Genomic DNA, 24,515 nt, shown 5'->3' on the forward strand with positions numbered 1-24,515 from the left:
CTTGACCGCCATCATGGTCCACCGCACCGGATCTTCTTAACTGGCGCCCTCGTCTACCACAACGTAGGCCCTTCACTGACTCCCTCTCCACCCCTTCGCTGGCCCTTCATACAAGCCCTCGTCCGCCGCAACAGATCCACCTCACCGAAAGCACTGTACAACGCGCCCGCCGAAGCATTCGTCCACTACACCGGACCCGCTCCACGGACGCCATATTCAACTCCACCGGCCCTGCTTTACCGACTCCGCAGCCTCATCAGGTTATTTCAATTTGTACTCCTTCGGTTTTTCTCTTTATCATGCAACTGTTCACTTACCACAGATGAGCTTTCTTGTATGTCGACAGGCGCCGCAACCGTAGCACCGGAGCCGCTTCAGCGACGGCGACAGCCGGCCCAAACTCAACCGCAACACGAGCACCATCGACGATCCTTAGCTATCAAGTATGACAACGATACCCATACGCCGCCGAGAATCAGGTACTATTATCCAACGTCGGCGCCTACGTTCACTTTCCTAGCATAAGCACCGCACCTTTGAATTTCTTCAGGGCATCATTCAGTTTTTCATGAGACGCGTTATTCTGCTTGCACCTGTAGGGCCATACTTCTGGCAGTGAACATGTTACATGTGCTAAATTACATACCAGTGCACATATAGTTAATATGCTTTAGTTTTGTTCTGATGCCACCTGTTGGTTCCATCAGACTGCTTAATGTTCTCTATGATTAATTACACATCAGCAAACTAGCATGTGGTTCCGCTGCTTTTTGTTCGTTTTACCCTACATTTTCTGATGCTAGCTATTGCATCACTGCTCCGAGCCTCTATTCATTACTTGTTTGTGTGTTCTTGATCTTCCCAAGTTGCATGACTAATTTGATGCTTCTATTAATTATGGAGCTACCAACCCCATCAAGCAAAATATTTGTTCTTTTGGGGCTGGCACCTCGAACAAGCATAAAAATAGAGGGAAGCAGATATATTGTCGTGTATGCACACACCCTTCTTTCATTAGTTTAGATGAACCATTGATGATCAATTCGGACCAGTGCATGCGATTAAAATTAATTTTACCTAAATAGATGGTGCAGAATAAACTACAACAACTAGATTCGCAACCACGGGATGCTGACGATATCTTCAAAGAACATTGCAACAGCAGCTAGGCTTCACAGCAACATATGGTAAGCCAGTGTGTTTTAGTACATGTGAAATGTAATGCGAGTGGGCTACTTTCTTGGCTTGTGCCCTCAACATGTAATCCTATCGAATTACAAATAGTTCAGTTGTCTGCTTTGCTGTATTGCTTGATTCGAATGCTTATTTGTTGTTACGCTGTACCTGAGTTGGCCAATATGTCAGCAGTGCCTGCTGTACTATCGTAAAGAAATGCATGCCTACTTCATTTGAGTCCTTAACTTTTCCTCTCAACTTCATCACAAGACTGTCTTCGTAGTTTATATGAGGCCACACTATTAAGTGCTTTCTTAGATTATTTCAACTGCTTAGATGCCTTGGAAACTTAAATATAGCGGTTGTACACTCCCTTTCAACTAGGGATGTCAACTAGGTCCGGTTTAATCCCGATTAAAGTCCACTAGTGGTATGATAGTTCAAAAGAGTTTTTGTTTTTTGAGGAAAATAAACTAGGGAGGTAGCAAAAACTAACTAGATGGGACTGGCGGATGTCGTTTATTTGCCACTTACATCCCTAGTTTCATCTTACCATTTTAATTTCTTTTCGACTGATGCTGCTTCGAACCATTTAAATATAGTTTGCCATGCTCGGCAATAATTCGTCCGTCGTTTACCATGTAAGCTTACTGCCTGGATCATACGATAACTATCTCTTACTGATGTCCAGCGGAAACCTTTCAGGATGTCGTTCACACTAGGACACAATGTACAATCCCAGAATCTATTTGTGGAAGCAGTGCGCCATCCATGTTACCAGATGGTAGCAGTTCAGAGGCAACACCGCCGGAGAGCAGTCCGAGCACAGATATTATAGTGCTTGAGGCTCTACTAGAGGCAGAAAGAGATGGTGTGGCTGCCATGAATGAGGTAATCTTTATCTTGAGGCTGGAAATTACGAAATTAGCGGCACACATTATGCAAGCAACCCAAGAATTGGAGGAAGTAAGAATGTTGCATTTGAAGACGGAGGAGGTCCTGCTGTTTCTGCTATCTGAAGCCCAAGGTAATCCCGGTTCTTCTTTAGATACGAGTTGAAATTGTCATTAGATTATTGTACTTGCATGTTGTGTCATGTCTCTGAATGGATTATGTTGCAAGACCCCCTATGTTGTCCATGTGTTGTAATGATCCGAATTTTTTAGGCGAGGTAATCCTTAGTACTTGTATGATTGACATAAGGTTGAACTGTTTTTCGTGTGAGCATATTGTATTGGATGAAATTACTGTTTGACTCAGACTGTATCCAACCTACTGAATTCGAAGATCACGACATTTCTAAATCATAATCATATATAAAGGTGGAATAAATCTTTGTTGTGGTTTTGAAGAAATAAATAACAAAACGTATAATTATCTGTGGATATTCATAATCGAATACAAATTGGATTTGAATTTAGTTTGCCAGGTCCCAGGGCAAACGTGAATGCTAATTCTCCCAAGTTTTGAACGAAGCGGCTAAACACCCACTATAATTTGTGGGCTGCCCGAAGCAAGTGTTTGCGAGATGGAAATTACTGTCTACCCCTGACACTTGACATCCTTATCGACCGGATTTACACTGCTGTCGATAGGGGTAGACTAGTAACTTCAATCATACGTGACACGACAGCCTCTAAGCCCATTCAGACACGGTGGGCGCCAAACGTGGGCGGCAAAACACATTTGATTCAAGCTCATCCGAAAGACATGTGTCTCTTCCTCCATTTCCCCATTCATACACGGTGGGCGGCAAAACAAACTCTCCTCGTCCGAAATCGATGTAGGCTAATATTTTAAATAGGGGCAGATGTGTAACTTCCATCAGACGCGACACAACCGCCCTACCTGTCAGCCCCGTTCATACACCGTGGGCGCCAACCGTGGACGGCAAAACACCCTCTCCTCGCCCGAAATAGTTACCGGCAAATATTTGGGAGATGCGAGATTACCGTCCTATCCCCAACCAACACGATGTCTGAAATTTTAAACGGGGATAAGTTCGTAACTTTCCCCCATTTCAGAGAAGCGCGTCCCAAAGTTTGAGATCCCCCCTCCCCTCCACTTCCCCATTCATACACCGTCGACGGCACGACAACCTCCGCACTACGGCCAGCCTCCTCCGTCCGCCACCAAATCCTCCACCTTGCCGAAGCCGCTACCCCTACCCCGTCGTCCACTGCAAGAGATGGACGTCTCTCATCCATGGCGCTGGACCAGGATCCTTTCATCGCCTCCTCTTGCTTCATCGGCGCTGCCGTCCACCTTGCCATTGCCGCTCCTACGACCGCCTCGTCCAGGGCAACAGGATATATCCCCCGACCCGGTCGTCTGCCGTCTAAAGTCTTCTTCCCCGCCGCCGACAGCCATCGCACCCGCAGCACCCTCAACGTATCAGCATAGGCCTACACGGCGTCGCAAGAGAGGTGGTACTCTTCCATATGTGCTTAAGTTATTGATCTCACCCAGAAAATAGATTGTAATTTGTTTACTGTACTTTTCTTATCCGTACCAAATCGTAGTGGCTAGTTGAAAGCAAACATTGGTTGCGAAGTAGCTTTGTCCGGTTTGCACCTTCAGATCCGCCATGGCACGGGCACTATACTTGTAAAGCTTATGGTTTCCCCCCTTTATATTCACTACCATCATTGTAGGTGCTTCATGTCGTGCTAGCACTATTCCTCAAGACCTCAACCCAAAGCTTATGTGTTGAAATACGAATCTGATATGATGCTCATATCACTAAAACAGAGAGTGTTTAATTGGTCACCTAATGTTCCTATATTCGTTTCGAAAAGCATGTGCGCCACCCACTGGTCCAGCTAGTTCCACTTTCCTGATTTTTCTCTTGATGCTTAGGGTTTCCCCTTTTATCTACTCTACTATGATCTGTGTAGGTGCTTTCTGTCGTACTATCATTACTCCACCCTTCAAGCTAAACAACACAACACTCAGAATTCGAAAGCTTAGTTGTTCAAATATGATTGTGATATGATACTGATATTAGTTAACCGACACATTTAATTGGTTAGCTAAAGGTCCCACTTGAGTTTCCAAATGCATGTCGCGACATATAGAGAGACATCATAATTGTATTTCTTTGTCACTTGTTGACCGTACTTTCTTGTCCATACCAAATCTTGGAGTGCACACTTGTTGACATCATAATAATAAAGTTTTTATTTATATTTTCTTATCATGATAAATGTTTATTATTCATGCTAGAATTGTATTAACCGGAAACTTAGTACATGTGTGAATACATAGACAAACAGAGTGTCACTAGTATGCCTCTACTTGACTAGCTCGTTGAATCAAAAATGGTTAAGTTTCCTAGCCATAGACATGAGTTGTCATTTGATTAACGGGATCACATCATTAGAGAATGATGTGATTGACTTGACCCATTCTGTTAGCTTAGCACTTGATCGTTTAGTTTGTTGCTATTGCTTTCTTCATAAATTATACATGTTCCTATGACTATGAGATTATGCAACTCCCGAATACCGGAGGAACACTTTGTGTGCTACCAAACGTCACAATGTAACTGGGTGATTATAAAGGTGCTCCACAGGTGTCTTCGATGATACTTGTTGAGTTGGCATAGATAGAGATTAGGACTTGTCACTCCGATTGTCGGAGAGGTATCTCTGGGCCCTCTCGGTAATGCACGTCACTATAAGCCTTGCAAGAAATGTGACTAATGAGTTAGTTACGAGATGATGCATTATGGAACGAGTAAAGAGACTTGCCGGTAACGAGATTTAACTAGGTATTGAGATACCGACGATCGAATCTCGGGCAAGTAACATACCGATGACAAAATGAACAACATATGTTGTTATGCGGTTTGACCGATAAAGATCTTCGTAGAATATGTAGGAGCCAATATGAGCATCCAGGTTCCGCTATTGGTTATTAACTGGAGATGTGTCTCGGTCATGTCTACATAGCTCTCGAACCCGTAGGGTCCGCACGCTTAACGTTTAGTGACGATTTATATTATGAGTTATGCGATTTGATGACCGAAGTTTGTTCGGAGTCCCGGATGAGATCGGAGACATGAGGAGGAGTCTCGAAATGATCAAGCCGTAAAGATTGATATATTGGAAGGCTATATTCGGTCATCGAAAAGGTTCCGAGTGATTCGGGTATTTTTCGGAGTACCGGAGAGTTACGAGAATTCGTATTGGGTCTTAATGGGCCATACGGGAAAGGAGAGAAAAGGCCTCAAGGGTGGCCGCACCCCTCCCCATGGATTGGTCTGAATTGGACTAGGGAAAGGGGGCGCCCCCTTCCTTCCTTCTCCTTCTCCCTTCCCCTTTTCCTATTCCATGTGGGAGGTGGAATCCTACTAGGACTAGGGAGTCCTAGTAGGACTCCACACTTTGGGAGCGCCCTATGAGGGCCGGCCTCCTCCTCCCTCCATCCTTTATATACGTGGTCAGGGGGCACCCCATAGACACACAAGTTGATCATTGATCTCTCTTAGCCGTGTGCGGTGCCCCCTCCACCATAATCCACATTGGTTATATCGTTGCGGTGCTTAGGCGAAGCCCTGCGTCGGTAGCATCATCATCATTGTCACCACGTCGTCGTGCTGACGAAACTCTCCCTCGACACTTTGCTGGATCGGAGTTCGTGGGACGTCACCGAGCTGAACGTGTGCAGATCGCGGAGGTGTCGTACGTTCGGTACTAGGATCGGTCGATCGTGAAGACGTACGACTACATCAACCACGTTGTCATAACGCTTCTGCTTTCGGTCTACAAGGGTATGTGGACAACACTCTCCTCTCTCGTTGCTATGCATCACCATCATCTTGCGTGTGCGTAGGATTTTTTTTTGAAATTACTACGTTCCCCAACACCGATATCTTATTAATCCTCTATCTATGTTTCGCTTGTGCTTGGAAATAACCTGAGTTACGGGTCACCGTCCCGTAGCCAAAGTACGTGGGATCACTGATGGGGCCATATCTCCTGTTGGCGAAGAGCTTCCCGGAGTTTGAGAACCGTGCTCTTCTCCTCCTCCAATGGACCCCGCCCAACAGATTGCCGGCAAAGCTTATCAAGCTTTTGCTGAAGTTTTTGGACTGTCTTTGCAAGACATCCAAACTCTTTCCTACCCCAAGGTTCGAGCTGATGTTGCATGGCACTCAAAGAGTCTACAACACCTTGTAGATCAGGTGTTCGTTGCTGGCTCTGCCAACATGCGGTCACCACCTGTTCGTAATCCAAGTGTGTTTTCCAAACATTTTCATACTGAAAGGGTCTCGCTCCCCTTCTTGCTGCATCGCCTCGTTGCTCCCGGAACACCAAGTGTACAAAACAATGGTCCGACTCCGCTGCGCTGATATGGCGAACATTTGTGTATCCGAATTGCTGCCTAAATTCCTCATTTGCAAAGGCTCGATCAATCCGTTCTTTGACATTTTCCACTCCTGCTTGACGATTGTCCCAAGTGAAAGGAACTCATGTCCAACCTAAATCTTGGAGTGCACACTCATTGACCACTTCACGAAACGCCCTCATCTGCCACTCTGGGCGCGCAGACTGGCTAAAATGTTCATCACCGTATAAAGTCTCGTTGAAGTCACCCATGCAGACCCATGTTGTATGGGGGAGGGCATTCAGGGTTCGGAGAAGAAGCCAACTGTGATGACGGTCCTTTACCCTTGGTGCACCATAGAAACCAGTGAATCTCCACTCGAAGGAGTTTTGATCCTTATTCCGCACCACAACATCAATGTGGCCGGCACCATAATTTTGAGCTCAACAGAAACATCTCTGGACCAAAACAATCCGATGCCTCCACTGAGACCGATGCTATTAACCGCGAAACATCCATCAAAACCCAAAGTAAACTTCAGATTCTCCACCCTTGCTGCCCTAATCTTCGTTTCCATAACAAAGAGGAGGGCGGGCCCTTATTGCTTCACCACACTTCGAAGCTCTCGAACTGCCTCGGGGTTCCCAAGCCCCCGGCAGTTCCAACTTATAATGCTCATTGGGACGGGTAACGCTGCTCCGCAACTGCTGCCAAATTTTCCGGTGTTGGTCGCTTCATTTTTGGTCCCCTTTCCAAATCCTTATGTTCCCATAAATCCTCATCGCTTCCCCTTCCCATGTCTCCAGCCGGCCCATCATGATCCGTGTGTTCTCCGTTGGTGATGAGGAGAGGGTGCTCAACTCGACGATAGACCTACTTTGGGGCCTCCTTCCTCTTTGCATATATAAGGACGGTTTTTCACAGGAGAGTTCACCTCGGCAGCATCTCCGACATTGCTTGAGTTCTTCGATTCTTTTGTACTCGGACCTGCTTGTTGGAGAACGTTGCAGAAAACAAAAATTTTCCTACGGTTTCACCAAGATCCATCTAGGAGTTCATCTAGCAACGAGTGATTGGATTGCATCTACATACCTTTGTAGATCACGCGCGGAAGCGTTCAAAGAACAGGGATGAGGAAGGCGTACTCGACGTGATCCAAATCACCGGAGATCCTAGCACCGAACGGACGGCACCTCCGCGTTCAACACACGTACGGTCAGCGTAACGTCTCCTTCTTCTTGATCCAACAAGGGGAAAGGAGAGGTTGAGGAAGATGGCTCCAGCAGCAGCACGACGGCGTGGTGGTGATGGAGCTGCAGTACTCCGGCAGGGCTTCGCCAAGCACTATGGAGGAGGAGGAGGTGTTGGAGAGGGAGAGGGAGGCACCAAAGGCTCAAGGTAAGAAGTCCTCCATCTCCCCACTATATATAGGAGGGCCAAGGGGGGGCGCCGGCCCTAGGAGATCTAATCTCCTAGGGGGGTGCGGCCAAGGGGAGGAATCCCTCCTCCCCAAGGCAACTAGGAGGTGCCTTCCCCTCCTAGGACTCTTCCTCCCTTGAAACCCTAGGCGCATGGGCCTCTTGGGGCTGGTGCCCTTGGCCCATGTAGGCCAAGGCGCACCCCCTACAGCCCATGTGGCCCCCGGGACAGGTGGCCCCACCCGGTGGACCCCCGGGACCCCTTCCGGTGGTCCCGGTACAATATCGGTGACCCCGAAACTTGTCCCGGATGCCCGAAAGGCACTTCTATATATAATTTCACCTCCGGACCATTCCGGAACTCCTCGTGACGTCCGAGGATCTCATCCGGGACTCCGTAACAACATTTTGGGTTACTGCATATACATATCCCTACAACCCTAGCGTCACCGAACCTTAAGTGTGTAGACCTACGGGTCGGGAGACATGTAAGACATGACCGAGATCGCTCTCCGGTCAATAACAACAGTGGGATCTGGATACCCATGTTGGCTCCCACATGCTCCTCGATGATCTCATCGGATGAACCACGATGTCGAGGATTCAAAGCAAACCCCGTATACAATTCCTGTCAATCGGTATGTGTACTTGCCCGAGATTCGATCGTCCGGGTATCCCAATACCTCGTCAATTCTCGTGTTACCGCAAGTCCTTTACTCGTACCGTAATGCATGATCCGTGACAGACACTTGGTCACTTTGAGCTCATTATGATGATGCATTACCGAGTGGGCCCAGTGATACCTCTTCCGTCATACGGAGGTTGACAAAAATCCCAGTCTTGATCCGCTGTCGAACTGTCAACCCAACAGACACTTCGGAGATACCCGTAGTATAACCTTTATAGTCAACCCAGTTACGTTGTGACGATTTCACACCCAAGCACTCCTACGTAATCCGGAGTTACACCGATCTCATGGTCTAAGGAAAGATACTTTGACATTGGAAAACTCTAGCAAACGAACTATACGATCTTGTGCTATGTTTAGGATTGGGTCTTGTCCATCACATCATTCTCCTAATGATGTGATCTCGTTATCAATGACATCCAATGTCCATAGTCAGGAAACCATGACTAATCTGTTGATCAACGAGCTAGTCAACTAGAGGCTTACTAGGGACATGTTGGTGTCTATTATTCACACATGTATTACGATTTCCGGATAACACAATTATAGCATGAATAAAGACAATTATCATGAACAAGGAAATATAATAATAATGCTTTTATTATTGCCTCTAGGGCATATTTCCAACAGTCTCCCACTTGCACTAGAGTCAATAATCTAGTTACATTGTGATGAATCGAACACCCATGGAATTCTGGTGTTGATCATGTTTTGCTCTAGGGAGAGGTTTAGTCAACGGATCTGCTACATTCAGGTCCGTATGTACTTTACAAATTTCTATGTCTCCATCTTGAACATTTTCATGGATGGAGTTGAAGCGACGCTTGATGTGCCTGGTCTTCTTGTGAAACCTGGGCTCCTTGGCAAGTGCAATAGCTCCAGTGTTGTCACAGAAGAGCTTGATCGGCCCCGACGCATTGGGTATGACTCCTAGGTCGGTGATGAAACTCCTTCATCCAGATTGCTTCATGTGCTGCCTCCGAGGCTGCCATGTACTCCGCTTCACATGTAGATCCCGCCACGACGCTCTGCTTGCAACTGCACCAACTTACTGCCCCACCATTCAAAATATACACGTATCCGGTTTGTGACTTAGAGTCATCCAGATCTGTGTCGAAGCTAGCGTCGACGTAACCCTTTACGACGAGCTCTTCGTCACCTCCATAAATGAGAAACATTTCCTTAGTCCTTTTCAGGTACTTCAGGATATTCTTGACCGCTGTCCAGTGTTCCTTGCCGGGATTACTTTGGTACCTTCCTACCAAACTTACGGCAAGGTTTACATCAGATCTGGTACACAGCATGGCATACATAATAGACCCTATGGCCGAGGCATAGGGGATGACACTCATCTCTTCTATATCTTCTGCCGTGGTCGGACATTGAGCTGAGCTCAATTTCACACCTTGTAATACAGGCAAGAACCCCTTCTTAGACTGATCCATATTGAACTTCTTCAATATCTTATCAAGGTATGTGCTTTGTGAAAGACCTATGAGGCGTCTTGATCTATCTCTGTAGATCTTGATGCCTAATATATAAGCAGCTTCTCCAAGGTCCTTCATTGAAAAACTCTTATTCAAGTAGGCCTTTATGCTGTCCAAGAGTTCTATATCATTTCCCATCAAAAGTATGTCATCTACATATAATATGAGAAATGATACAGAGCTCCCACTCACTTTCTTGTAAACACAGGCTTCTCCATAAGTCTGTGTAAACCCAAACGCTTTGATCATCTCATCAAAGCGAATGTTCCAACTCCGAGATGCTTGCACCAGCCCATAAATCGAGTGTTGGAGCTTGCACACCTTGTCAGCATTCTTAGGATCGACAAAACCTTCCGGCCGCATCATATACAATTCTTCCTTAAGGAAACCATTAAGGAATGCCGTTTTGACGTCCATTTGCCATATCTCATAATCGTAGAATGCGGCAATTGCTAACATGATTCGGACGGACTTTAGCTTCACTACCGGTGAGAAAGTCTCATCGTAGTCAACCCCTTGAACTTGTCGATAACCCTTAGCGACAAGCCGAGCTTTATAGATGGTCACATTACCATCCGCGTCTGTCTTCTTCTTAAAGATCCATTTATTTTCTATGGCTCGCTTCTCTACGGGCAAGTCAGTCAAAGTCCATACTTCGTTTTCATACATGGATCCTATCTCGGATTTCATGGCTTCTAGCCATTTGTCGGAATCCGGGCCCGCCATCGCTTCTTCATAGTTCGAAGGTTCACCGTTGTCTAACAACATGATTTCCAAGACAGGGTTGCCGTACCAATCTGGTGCGGAACGTGTCCTTGTGGACCTTTGAATTTCAGTAGGAGCTTGATCAGAAGTATCTTGATCATCATCATTAACTTCCTCTCTAGTCGGTGCAGACACCTCAGGAACATTTTCTTGAGTTGTGCCCCTTTCCGGTTCAAGAGGTAATACTTCATCAAGTTCTACTTTCCTCCCACTTACTTCTTTTGAGAGAAACTCTTTCTCTAGAAAGGACCCATTCTTGGCAACAAAGATCTTGCCTTCGGATCTGAGGTAGAAGGTATACCCAATAGTTTCTTTAGGGTATCCTATGAATACGCATTTTTCCGACTTGGGTTCGAGCTTTTCAGGTTGAAGTTTCCTGACATAAGCATCGCATCCCCAAACCTTTAGAAACGACAGCTTAGGTTTCTTCCAAAACCATAATTCAAACGGTGTCGTCTCAACGGATTTCGACGGAGCCCTATTTAAAGTGAATGCGGCAGTCTCTAAAGCATACCCCCAAAAGGATAGCGGTAAATCAGCAAGAGACATCATAGATCGCACCATATCTAATAGAGTGCGATTACGACGTTCGGACACACCATTACGCTGAGGTGTTCCAGGCGGCGTGAGTTGTGAAACTATTCCACATTTTCTTAAGTGTGTGCCAAACTCGTGACTCAAGTATTCTCCTCCACGATCTGATCGTAGGAACTTGATTTTCCTGTCACGTTGATTCTCAACCTCACTCTGAAATTCCTAGAACTTTTCAAAGGTTTCAGACTTGTGTTTCATTAAGTAGACATACCCATATCTACTTAAGTCATCAGTGAGGGTGAGAACATAACGATAGCCACCGCGAGCCTCAACACTCATTGGACCGCACACATCAGTATGTATGATTTCCAATAAGTTGGTTGCTCGCTCCATTGTTCCTGAGAACGGAGTCTTGGTCATTTTTCCCATGAGGCATGGTTCACACGTGTCAAATGATTCGTAATCAAGAGACTCTAAAAGTCCATCAGCATGGAGCTTTTTCATGCGTTTGACACCTATGTGACCAAGGCGGCAGTGCCACAAATACGTGGGACTATCATTATCAACCTTATATCTTTTGGTACTCACACTATGAATATGTGTAGCATTACGCTCGAGATTCATTAAGAATAAACCATTTACCATCGGAGCATGACCATAAAACATATCTCTCATATAAATAGAACAACCATTATTCTCGGATTTAAATGAGTAGCCATCTCGAATTAAATGAGATCCTGATACAATGTTCATGCTCAAACTTGGCACTAAATAACAATTATTGAGGTTTAAAACTAATCCCGTAGGTAAATGAAGAGGCAGCGTGCCGACGGCGATCACATCGACCTTGGAACCATTCCCGACGCGCATCGTCACCTCGTCCTTCGCCAGTCTCCGTTTATTCCGCAGCTCCTGTTTTGAGTTACAAATGTGAGCAACCGCACCGGTATCAAATACCCAGGAGCTACTACGAGTACTGGTAAGGTACACATCAATTACATGTATATCACATATACCTTTTGCTTTGCCGGCCTTCTTGTCCGCTAAGTATTTGGGGCAGTTCCGCTTCCAGTGACCACTCTCCTTGCAATAAAAGCACTCAGTCTCGGGCTTGGGTCCATTCTTTGGCTTCTTCCCGGCAGCTTGCTTGCCGGGCGCGGCAACTCCCTTGCCGTCCTTCTTGAAGTTCTTTTTACCCTTGCCCTTCTTGAACTTAGTGGTTTTATTGACCATCAACACTTGATGTTCCTTCTTGACTTCTACCTCTACTGATTTCAGCATAGCAAATACTTCAGGAATGGTCTTTTCCATCCCCTGCATATTGAAGTTCATCACAAAGCTCTTGTAGCTCGGTGGAAGCGACTGAAGGATTCTGTCAATGACCGCATCATCCGGGAGATTAACTCCCAGCTGAGTCAAGCGGTTATGTAACCCAGACATAGTGAGTATGTGCTCACTGACAGAACTATTTTCCTCCATCTTACAGCTGAAGAATTTGTCGGAGACTTCATATCTCTCGACCCGGGCATGAGCTTGGAAAACCATTTTCAGCTCTTCGAACATCTCATATGCTCCGTGTCTCTCAAAACGCTTTTGGAGCCCCGGCTCTAAGCTGTAAAGCATGCCGCACTGAACGAGGGAGTAGTCATCGGTACGTGCCTGCCAAGCGTTCATAACGTCTTGTTCTGCAGGGAGAACAGGTGCATCACCTAGCGGTGCTTGTAGGACATAATCTTTCTTGGCAGCTATGAGGATGATCCTCAGGTTCCGGACCCAGTCCGTATAGTTGCTGCCATCGTCTTTCAGCTTGGTTTTCTCTAAGAACGCGTTGAAGTTGAGGACTACGTTGGCCATTTGATCTACAAGACATATTGTAAATATTTTAGACTAAGTTCATGATAAATAAGTTCATCTAATCAAATTATAATGAACTCCCACTTAGATAGACATCCCTCTTCTAGTCATCTAAGTATAACATGATCCGAATTAGCTAGGCCGTGTCCGATCATCACGTGAGACGGACTAGTCAACGTCGGTGAACATCTTCATGTTGATCGTATCTTCTATACGACTCATGCTCGACCTTTCGGTCTTCTGTGTTCCGAGGCCATGTCTGTACACATGCTAGGCTCGTCAAGTCAACCTAAGTGTTTGCATGTGTAAATCTGTCTTACACCCGTTGTATGTGAACGTTAGAATCTATCACACCCGATCATCACGTGGTGCTTCGAAACAACGAACTGTCGCAACGGTGCACAGTTAGGGGGAACACTTTCTTGAAATTATTATGAGGGATCATCTTATTTACTACCATCGTTCTAAGCAAACAAGATGAAAAACATGATAAACATCACATGCAATCAAAATAATAATAATGACATGATATGGCCAATATCACATAGCTCCTTTGATCTCCATCTTGGGGCTCCATGATCATCTTGTCACCGGCATGACACCATGATCTCCATCATCATGATCTCCATCATTGTGTCTCCATGAAGTTGCTCGCCAACTATTACTTCTGCTACTATGGCTAACGCGTTTAGCAATAAAGTAAAGTAATTTACATGGCGTTTCTCAATGACACGCAGGTCATACAAAAAATAAAGACAACTCCTATGGCTCCTGCCGGTTGTCATACTCATCGACATGCAAGTCGTGATTCCTATTACAATAGCATGAACATCTCATACATCACATATAGATCATTCATCATTCATCACAACTTTGGCCATATCATATCACAAAGCACTTGCTGCAAAAACAAGTTAGACGTCCTCTAATTGTTGTTGCAAGTTTTACGTGGCTGAAGTAGGGTTCTAGCAAGAACGTTTTCTTACCTACGTGAAAGCCACAACGTGATTTGTCAACTTCTATTTACCCTTCATAAGGACCCTTTTCATCGAATCCGCTTCAACTAAAGTGGGAGAGACAGACACCCGCCAGCCACCTTTATGCAACTTGTGCATGTTAGTCGGTGGAACCGGTCTCACGTAAGCGTACGTGTAAGGTTGGTCCGGGCCGCTTCATCCCACAATACCATTGAAGCAAGATAAGACTAGTAGTGGCAAGAAAGTTGACAACATCAACGCCCACAACAAATTGTGTTCTACTTGTGCAAAAGAACTACGCATAGACCTAGCTCATGATGCCACTGTTGGAGAACGTTGCAGAAAACAAAAATTTTCCTACGGTTTCACCAAGATCCATCTAGGAGTTCATCTAGCAACGAGTGATTGGATTGCATCTACATACCTTTGTAGATCACGCGCAGAAGCGTTCAAAGAACGGGGATGAGGAAGGCGTACTCGACGTGATCCAAATCACCGGAGATCCTAGCACCGAACGGACGGCACCTCCGCGTTCAACACACGTACGGTCAGCGTAATGTCTCCTTCTTCTTGATCCAGCAAGGGGAAAGGAGAGGTTGAGGAAGATGGCTCCAGCAGCAGCACGACGGCGTGGTGGTGATGGAGCTGCAGTACTCCGGCAAGGCTTCGCCAAGCACTATGTAGGAGGAGGAGGTGTTGGAGAGGGAGAGGGAGGCACCAAAGGCAAAAGGTAAGAAGTCCTCCATCTCCCCCACTATATATAGGGGGGCCAAGGGGGGGGGCGCCGGCCCTAGGAGATCCAATCTCCTAGGGGGGTGCGGCCAAGGGGAGGAATCCCTCCTCCCCAAGGCACCTAGGAGGTGCCTTCCCCTCCTAGGACTCTTCCTCCCTTGAAACCCTAGGCGCATGGGCCTCTTGGGGCTGGTGCCCTTGGCCCATGTAGGCCAAGGCGCACCCCCTACAGCCCATGTGGCCCCCCGGGACAGGTGGCCCCACCCGGTGGACCCCCGGGACCCTTCCGTGGTCCCGGTACAATACCGGTGACCCCGAAACTTGTCCCGATGCCCGAAATAGCATCCTATATATAATTCTTTACCTCCGGACCATTCCGGAACTCCTTGTGACGTCCGGGATATCATCCGGGACTCCGAACAACATTCGGGTTACTGCATTATACATATCCCTTACAACCCTAGCGTCACCGAACCTTAAGTGTGTAGACCCTACGGGTTCGGGAGACAAGCAGACATGACCGAGACGACTCTCCGGTCAATAACCAACAGCGGGATCTGGATACCCATGTTGGCTCCCACATGCTCCTCGATGATCTCATCGGATGAACCACGATGTCGAGGATTCAATCAACCCCGTATGCAATTCGCTTTGTCAATCGATATGTTACTTGCCCGAGATTCGATCGTCGGTATCCCAATACCTCGTTCAATCTCGTTACCGGCAAGTCACTTTACTCGTACCGTAATGCATGATCCCGTGACCAGACACTTGGTCACTTTGATCTCATTATGATGATGCATTATCGAGTGGGCCCTGTGATACCTCTCCGTCATACGGAGTGACAAATCCCAGTCTTGATCCGTGTCAACCCAACAGACACTTTCGGAGATGCCCGTAGTATACCTTTATAGTCACCCAGTTACGTTGTGACGTTTGGCACACCCAAAGCACTCCTACAGTATCCGGGAGTTACACGATCTCATGGTCTAAGGAAAAGATACTTGACATTGGAAAACTCTAGCAAACGAACTATACGATCTTGTTGCTATGTTTAGGATTGGGTCTTGTCCATCACATCATTCTCCTAATGATGTGATCTCGTTATCAATGACATCCAATGTCCATAGTCAGGAAACCATGACTATCTGTTGATCAATGAGCTAGTCAACTAGAGGCTTACTAGGGACATGTTGGTGTCTATTATTCACACATGTATTACGATTTCCGGATAATACAATTATAGCATGAATAAAGACAATTATCATGAACAAGGAAATATAATAATAATGCTTTTATTATTGCCTCTAGGGCATATTTCCAACACTGCTTGCTGGTCTTTGCTCGTGTTCTCACCCGAGGTAGGTTTCCTCCTTTCTTCCGGTGGCCTCAACTTAGGTCCGAATGGAAGATCTCCATTCTTATCCCTAGGACCAGGGCAAAATAGATCATTGTGCCCTAGGAGACCACAAGAGAAACGGAAGTGCGGTACTTGTTCGTACTGGATATCATACGGTTCTTCTTTCTTCCTCTCGGCCGAATTGATCAAAATCCACCTCCGAAGAGGCTTGTTGACATCAATGGAAACTCTAGCTCTCAAATAGCCCCCAACATGATCGAACTGAACTCCTGAAGCATTCTTGTCAATCTGTTTTGCTATCAAACTGCCCCAAGCATCATCTCTCAGGTTGTACGGCAGGTTTGGGACCTGAACCCACACATGGAGCCGGTCAAAAGTCACCTCATCCGGCCTCGTATGATCCTCAAAGTCAGCCAATATGACTGCATGTTTGCTCACATGCCATGGCGAGCCCACCCAGATCCTATCTCGATCCCGCTGGTTCTCGAACTCTGCCACAAACGTGTTTTCTCCCATGGATTTGAACTGCAGACTCCTAGGGTTCCCCCACGCAGGGCGAAGCGCGCTGGTAATGGTTTGGATGTGGAGGAGGTGTCGGTGGAGAACCTTGCCTGCCAGCAGCCACTTCTTCGGCTTTCCCTCGTCTGCAGGAGACGGATTTTTGGAGTCCAGGTTTCTAGACACCCCTTATCCTTACCTTCCAACATTGCTTACTAACTTTGTACATCAGATTTTCTCTTTTTTGTTTCTTCAAAATAAAACAACATATGAAGTTTAAACTTTGCAAGACACCAAAACGTTCTAACTAGAATGTGAGAAAAAACTTGCAAATCTTTTTGTCAAACATAAATATACGAAATTAGATTTTTTGTATTAAAAAATGTACTTTTTAGTATTTATATTGCACGAAAAATTCTGAAAGTTTTTTCCCACATTCTAGTAAGAATGTTTTGTTGAGCTGCCAAGTTTGAAGTTCATATGTTATTCTATATGGGAGAAAAAAAAGACAAATGTACTCGCACGAATCACGATGCAAAAATGAGTGGCTAGATAAAGGGGTGTCCCAAAGCCTATGCTCTACAGAATATTTTCCGCAAGAATGCCCGATGTACTTCCTGATCCCTAGCCCCTGGAAGGCCACCACATGGAGCATGCCGGTGCCGGTGACCTCATGGGAGGCCTGGCGGCCTCGATGCTCCGCCCGCTCGGCGGAAATCGACATCCCTCCCGACCTCGCCATGCGTTATAAAGAGCTGCGCACGGACGAGGAGGGGGGAACCGTGTCCTCCCTGCGACGTCTTCGCATGTCTTACCCCACCGTGAGCGTCACCGACGACGATGATGATGTCGTCTACATTTTGTCAAGGGAGGGCACCGATATGTCGACGGTGCTCGCCGTCGACATGAGGATGCAGACCCTGCGAGGAGTCGCCAAGCTACCAGACCACCACTACGGTTTTATGCCCTGCTTCCTTGCAACCGGGATCTCCAAACATCTCGGGACTACTGGTAGTACAAGTGAAGAGACCCTTGAGCAGACCGAGGCGCAAGATGCAAATGTTTGTCATCAAGAAAGTACATGAGTTTGCTTTATTATTAATCCAAGGTGTCTATGGAGTTTGGCTGCTGACCTGTGTGCAAGCTTGGCTGCAGGCGCAGGGTTAATCCTGAAGATAAACTGTCAAGATATTCATGTTCTGCTTATGTACCATGTGTCTTTCATTTGCTCAGATTACCTGATTGTGTTTTTAGCTCGTCTTTGTTTACAGGTAAAATAAAATAAAATTGGGATGAGCCTGCACTCTATTTTCTGCAAGCCTTTAATCCCATGAGCTAGCTGGACTGCCCTAATAGTGGTCTGTTGGATAACACTCCGTTGATGCCTAACAGCATGCCAAGCATTGCTACAATGGTTTTTGGACATCTAGTTTCAGGGTCACCCAGCAACATGTCCAAATCATGAATTAATTGAAAAACACATGAAACAACTTTTCTGAAAAGCCATTTCGAACACAATTCAGATCCCAACATAGGGTGTGGCTAATTCTTAACTGACTAATACTTAATCAAGATAGGGTGTGACTAATTCTTAACCGACTAATACTTAACCAAGTTTCAGTCAAGTGACATAACATATAACTCCTCCGTTTCATAATATAAGACATTTTTTCAAGCTAACATAGCTTGCAACCAAATCTGATTTAGCAAGACATTTTTTCAAGCTAACATAGCTTGCAACCAAATCTGATTTAGCAAGACTGTAGTTCAAATACAATCGTCAACGCAAGCATGCTATCACTGCAATTGATAATATGTATGTATTTGAGGAATATACAAGAAACTTAACCAATCAAAGAGAACATGTTATTCCAATGTTTACACACGCATATCGATTCCATCCTTTTTACCATTACCAACTTCATCCAGAACCACGTCTTAACAAGAATGATCCAGATCACATCTTAAAAAATAAATCCAGACCAGGGATGTCGCCAACGAAAACCAGGGCAAAGTTAATTCGCTCGGCCAACGAGAGTTTACAACAAGTTAGTTTATAAGGATTGTGATATTTGGTACATGTGTGCCATATAAGCAAAACTGCCACACCTCTACTTCTTTTATTTTAAAGTACCACACAATTCCCTGTCCTTTGACCTCGCCTTCTTCCAAACGACCTCGGAGGCTCATCCGAGAAACCTGCTTCTCCCGCACATCTCGCGCGCCCACCTCCGAGAAAACTGTCACTTCTTCACGTCTACCACATGATTTCTCCTCGGGACAAAGTTACCATGATATTCGTATACAATTTATCAGGCCTGTGTTGTGTAACTTACCATACTATTTATATAGAATGTACCAGGTACTATGCTTCAACAACTACACCCCTTCAAAGTCACCGCTATATTTTGTACACAAGTTAGAAGGTCTTCGATGTGTAAAATACCGTGGTACTTACACATAAGTTATCAGGGTATATCAACATCAACCTCCCCCTGGTCAAAGTTACCATGGAAGATTGTACATGAGTTACCGGGTCTACAGTTCGTATATTATCATGTTACTTGCACCTAAAAACCTGGGTGTGTTTTTGTAGCTTTTTTCATAGGTCAAAAATTACCACGATGTTTTTGCGGAACTTATCACGCCTATAGCACGTGTGACCCTCATGACACTAAACATTATGTCACTTTCCCGTGGCACGCCATGTGTTGTGTTCATCCAAGAAGCCCACGCGCGAGGCGAGTGTATGTTTTTAATAACTTATTTTCCTTTGGTAAAAAAAGTTTCCATCATATTTATATTGCAAGTTATCGGTTATGCGATGCTTATATTATCACGTTATTTACACGAAAAATATTGGGAATGTTTTGAACAACTTTTTCCTGGGACAAAAAGTTATCATGGTGATTCTAGGTAACTTATCAAGCCCGTAGTGCTTAAAATATCATACTATTTACACAAAATTTATCAGGGGTATGTTTTAGCAAATTCTCCCCCACGGATCAGAAACTTATCATGGTGTTTAGTTATCGCAGTGCACATATTTTCATGCTATTTACACATAAAAATGCTAGGGGAGGGAGGTATACTACCGTGCTATTTACACAGAAGATATCGGAGTATCTTTTCAAAAAAAATCCCTATGGTCAAAGTTATCATGGTGTTTTTACCTCAATTATCAGATGTGCGCTATGTATATTACCATCTATTTACACATAAATTATCGGGTATCTTTTCACATTTATCTTCCCCAATGGTTAAAGTTACCACGATGTTTGTATCTAAATTATCAGGTCTATGACGTGAATGTTATCGTGCTATTTAGAGAAATTGCCGGTGGGCAGGTTCAACAAATTCATTCCCAATAATCAAAGTTACCATGATGCTTGAAACAAAAAGTTTTTCAGTACTAACATATTAAAGGCAAAAACATGTCAAAAACAGTATTTCCCTTAGCTTGTTCAACAATCAGTGTCATAGGTGAGGTGGTTAGTTCCCTTTATTGATTACCTGCAGACCAGAGATCAAATCCTAGTCCAACCATTATTTTTGCCCGAAAATTGGGAAGTCGCATGGAGCCATAATTGACAATTACGAAAATTAGGAAGTCACGAGCGGGTGTGCCCGCGGAAAAGGAAGGAGATCGGGAGGCGTGCAGAAAAGGAAAGAAATCAAGAGGGAGGTCGGGAAGGACATGCAGGAAAGGAAGGAAATCGGGAGGCGTGTGACAGTTTCGCAATCTGGCACACGGTTGCCATATACATATTTCGTTATAAGAAATAGAATAATGTCCACACAACTTTTCACCATCTAATTAACTTGCTGCTACCTTATATGTTACAAAGGGCAAAACAGGAAAAGGCATGGAAAAGAAGCACGCTCAAGCAAGCAGATGAGCTGGGAGTTCCTCAACGCTGGTTTGGATTTGCAAGAGAACAAGGCTAAAGCCTAAAGGTTGACACAAAGACGGAACTAGACGCGGACACAAAGTTAAAAGATGCCTGAAACATGCGAGGGTTAGTAGTCATCTTCATCGTCCAAGTCTGGATCGTTCGATGGGCGTATTCTCTTGCCGTCTCTCCCTCCAGGACGCCCTCCCTTCTTTGGTTTCCCTCTGCCAAAAGAATGTAGTACGAGATATCAGAAAAACAGGCAAACCTGCTAAACATTTTGTTAATCACTGCACGAGCCAAAGTTTTTCCGCAAAGCTATCTGAAACTTACTGGCCATTAGCTGGAGTGCTTGCGCCCTTTGAACGACCTGCATATTCTCTTGCCTCTGCCAGGGTGGCACGAGTATTCAATTCAGTTTATTATTAGCTGCTGCAGGTTTCAACTGAAAACAGAAATAAGTAAAGCTTACCATCTCGCGCAGCCAGTTGTTCTTCAACCTGGAAATTATATACAAGAATAACGTTCAACATCAGCGAATTCATTAATTTTGAATAGGGAAAGGAAGTAATAAGTAGGAAGGCTAGTGCTTTCCAGTGGTACTGGCACTATTGCTCATACCGCTGGAGAAGTAACCGATGACAGAGAGAATAGTCTCTCATCAACCTGAAACTTCCTTGACCGCTTGAGGCTGAAACGAAGCACATGCCATCATGAGTATTCCATCTATGTGAGATCTAGTGTCTCTATTGCTTGAAAAAATAAAACATAAATGCATGCTAAATACATATTGCTTCTGCAGAATAGTGACATACGACTAGTTCCACATAGTCAACTGGTTGCCATCAACCCGAAAAAGATTATGTTCAATATAAAGTACTCATGCAACAAAGAAAGAAACTGACTTAAGTCTATAATATCATAGAACACTGGCATACTTATTTTTTCAGGGTTAATCCCTGATGTATATCTAGCACTATTGATCATTGACCCAATTGTTAGCTAATTATTATGTATGGTTAGTGGCATAGTAGGTATACAAAGCCAGGTCAGATACCGTAACCCAATCAATATAGCTCATGGTAATAATAAAACAGAGACTCTAAGCAAAATCTGAGACCTGAGTTCTGATAAATATAAATGGTAATCAAAGAACATGATAATAGAAAAGGATGGACAAATGACGTTCTCCATACAGAGAAGAACCCCTAACAGTTCATAGATTTTATTCAAATATAAATAATAGAAAGGTCTCTTACTTAGCAGTGTTTTTTGACGATGACAAGAATGATTCAAAACCCTTCAGCACGCTTCCGAATTGATTAGATTCTTGTAGGTAGGTGGTCTCCATATCATAAACCTGGTTGGATAATAGTAGATATTAATACAAGCTATAGATTGCCAAAAAATGGTTTCTAAGACATGCGTGGACAGTAAGAAAATTTGACTTATACACACATGGCCAATGGATAACTGATGTTTTTCCTTGTCAGTTATAAGATAGATTGGCACCCAGAAGATGTTACTAATGTACTAATAATAAAGAAAAAGAGGACACCATAAAATAGAGGAAGACTAGTATAGGATCTGCACTTGGCGTGAGATCGTGCGATCCAGCCATATCAACCATTCGATTTATAAGGCAAGGTACAGATTAAGCAAGACCGGAAGGGTTTGATAACTTTGTGCAAAGCCCCTGCTATCATCTCATAATGCTGCATGTGATCCACCCACCGTCAGCCATCACCTATACATGTTCAAACTGCACTTGGTAGTTCAGTACTCACAGAAAGTACTGAAGATGAGGTTCCTGCCATGAACGCATACAGTAATTGCAGAATGGATTTTCTCCCACGAATTCATACATATTTCTAGGCCTGAGATTTCCCAGCACACACACGAACAGATGAACGCATGCAATTTGTTGGATACAAAAATTCCACCATACAAAGTTAAATAACGTACAAACTGAAAAATAACAGCATTTACGATTATGAATAAGGTTCTGTACAAATATCATGAACAGCAAAGTCGAACCACCATTCAAATTTTAAAACCCGATCCAAACATCCAGATCATGAATAAACACTATAAAAATAAATGAACAAAAAATACAACAATTCATGATCTCCCATGAACTGAAAATCAATTTTCCACCCTGCTGAACCTTCAGTCTCGCACCCCAGATCAGAACAAGAAACTTCACCTAGATACGAATCTAGGACGGGTATCAAGGAAGATGCAACCACCGAAGGGTCACACTCGGGCAGCGGACATATTCGGCCGAAGGGGTTGTGTGCATAGGGGCGTTCACGGTCGTTTGGAAGAACAAGTGACAGCGGCGCACGAGAAGCCGGCGGTGGACCTCGTCATGGCAGGATATGGCAGTGTCACGTCATGGGGCTGGTGGAATAGCTGACGGCAAGGCTCAGGAAGGCCAGATCTGGTGGTTGTGAGGCTCAGAGAGGTTGATTCGGCGAGGTTGGCGGCACGCTCCGGCAACCCACGCTGATGCATGAGAGATGGGATTACATTTGGGCTGGAACAAGGGGCTTCGTGTGAAGAGTTAGGCCTGCAATACTTGGTACCTCAAGGATTTTTGTGCAAATGTCCTGCATCTTTCTACTTGACTCGATCTGTGAGTTTCGCTGTCTAGTGAGACAACAGACATAGAGGGCAAGCTCTTTTGGCAAAAGTCATGGGCGTTACTAGGAAATGTGCCGTCTAAGCAGGAAAATGATTCTGCTCGACCTGTCGAGCGGACGTGGCTGCTGATGTCGATTTCATCCAACCATCCAATGTTAACATGAACACATTATTTACAGCAGAGGCGACCACATGGAATGTTTACAGCAAGTTACCAACTGGTGCCAGCGCAGAAATCATAGCACCCACTTTAGAGGATGCCAGAACAACAATTTAGTAATTAAATTACCGGGATGCTACCGCTGGTTATTACTCCACTTGGAGCACTTGACTAACTTGTATATGAACACTGGAATGTATTGAAAGACTTGAAATAAAACCAAATGCATTGGTCACTTTTTCGATTATACACGCTGTTCATTCTACTAGACCAATTGTTCGAAATGACAAGATTTAGCATTATGAATATAAGGTCAGACCTTTTTTGCTACTCTATTACCTTAAGAAAGCTTTATAAGAGAATATACTAGAATATAGCTCAAAATGTTCTTATGGCTATAGTATAAGTGGATGTATTATTACTATGATTTATTTCTTACAGACAGGGCAATAACTGCAACACTGAGGCTTGATTAAAATTATAAAAATCTTTATCCGGCTAATTTGAGCATCAGATTGTTTCATATGATTGACATCATACAAATCAGTTTTCACACGCGCAATTGGTTGATCAAATGAAGCAAGTAAGCAATAATCTTTCGCAAAAAATAATGGAGGCAGCGAATTTGTTGTCAAACTCCCTGCATCCAAAATTTAATTCAATCACGGTATTCAGTTTGACACAACAGGACTTCTCCCAAACTGCGCCAACTATTCACTCCACGGAACAATACGTTGTGGTTTCAGACACAATAGATTCAGACGTCTGTCTTTCAGACTTGTATATTGTTCCGGTGCCCTAAATAAGGTGAATTCAGGTTGCTTTCATGTGTAGACTAGCAAATGCTTCATGGAACAGAATTTGAAATCTTACGCGGCAGAAGGCCTCCCAAAGGAAGTAGCACAGGAGATGCAAATTCTAACAAACAGAGGAGGCGTCCCGAAAGAGGGACAGGAGCAGGGGCTGGAGGAGACCTACCCTGCCGCTCGATGGAGC

At 44.7% G+C, this 24,515-nt stretch overlaps 1 protein-coding gene across 1 annotated transcript; it reads right to left on the reverse strand.

The window, feature by feature from the left end:
* Nucleotides 1-20,553: 20,553 nt before the first annotated feature.
* LOC125514256 (chromatin modification-related protein MEAF6-like) lies at nucleotides 20,554-24,509 on the reverse strand. The gene is made up of 6 exons (XM_048679550.1): nucleotides 24,498-24,509; nucleotides 21,973-22,072; nucleotides 21,335-21,404; nucleotides 21,186-21,213; nucleotides 21,047-21,101; nucleotides 20,554-20,937 (listed from the first exon to the last, which is right to left on the reverse strand). The coding sequence occupies exons 2-6, from the start codon at nucleotides 22,062-22,064 to the stop codon at nucleotides 20,841-20,843; spliced, it is 342 nt and encodes a 113-aa protein (XP_048535507.1). The 5' UTR covers nucleotides 22,065-22,072; nucleotides 24,498-24,509; the 3' UTR covers nucleotides 20,554-20,840.
* Between the last annotated feature and the right edge of the window lie 6 nt (nucleotides 24,510-24,515).

Source organism: Triticum urartu, chromosome 6, assembly GCF_003073215.2.
Source record: "Triticum urartu cultivar G1812 chromosome 6, Tu2.1, whole genome shotgun sequence".
Taxonomy (NCBI): Eukaryota; Viridiplantae; Streptophyta; class Magnoliopsida; order Poales; family Poaceae; genus Triticum; species Triticum urartu.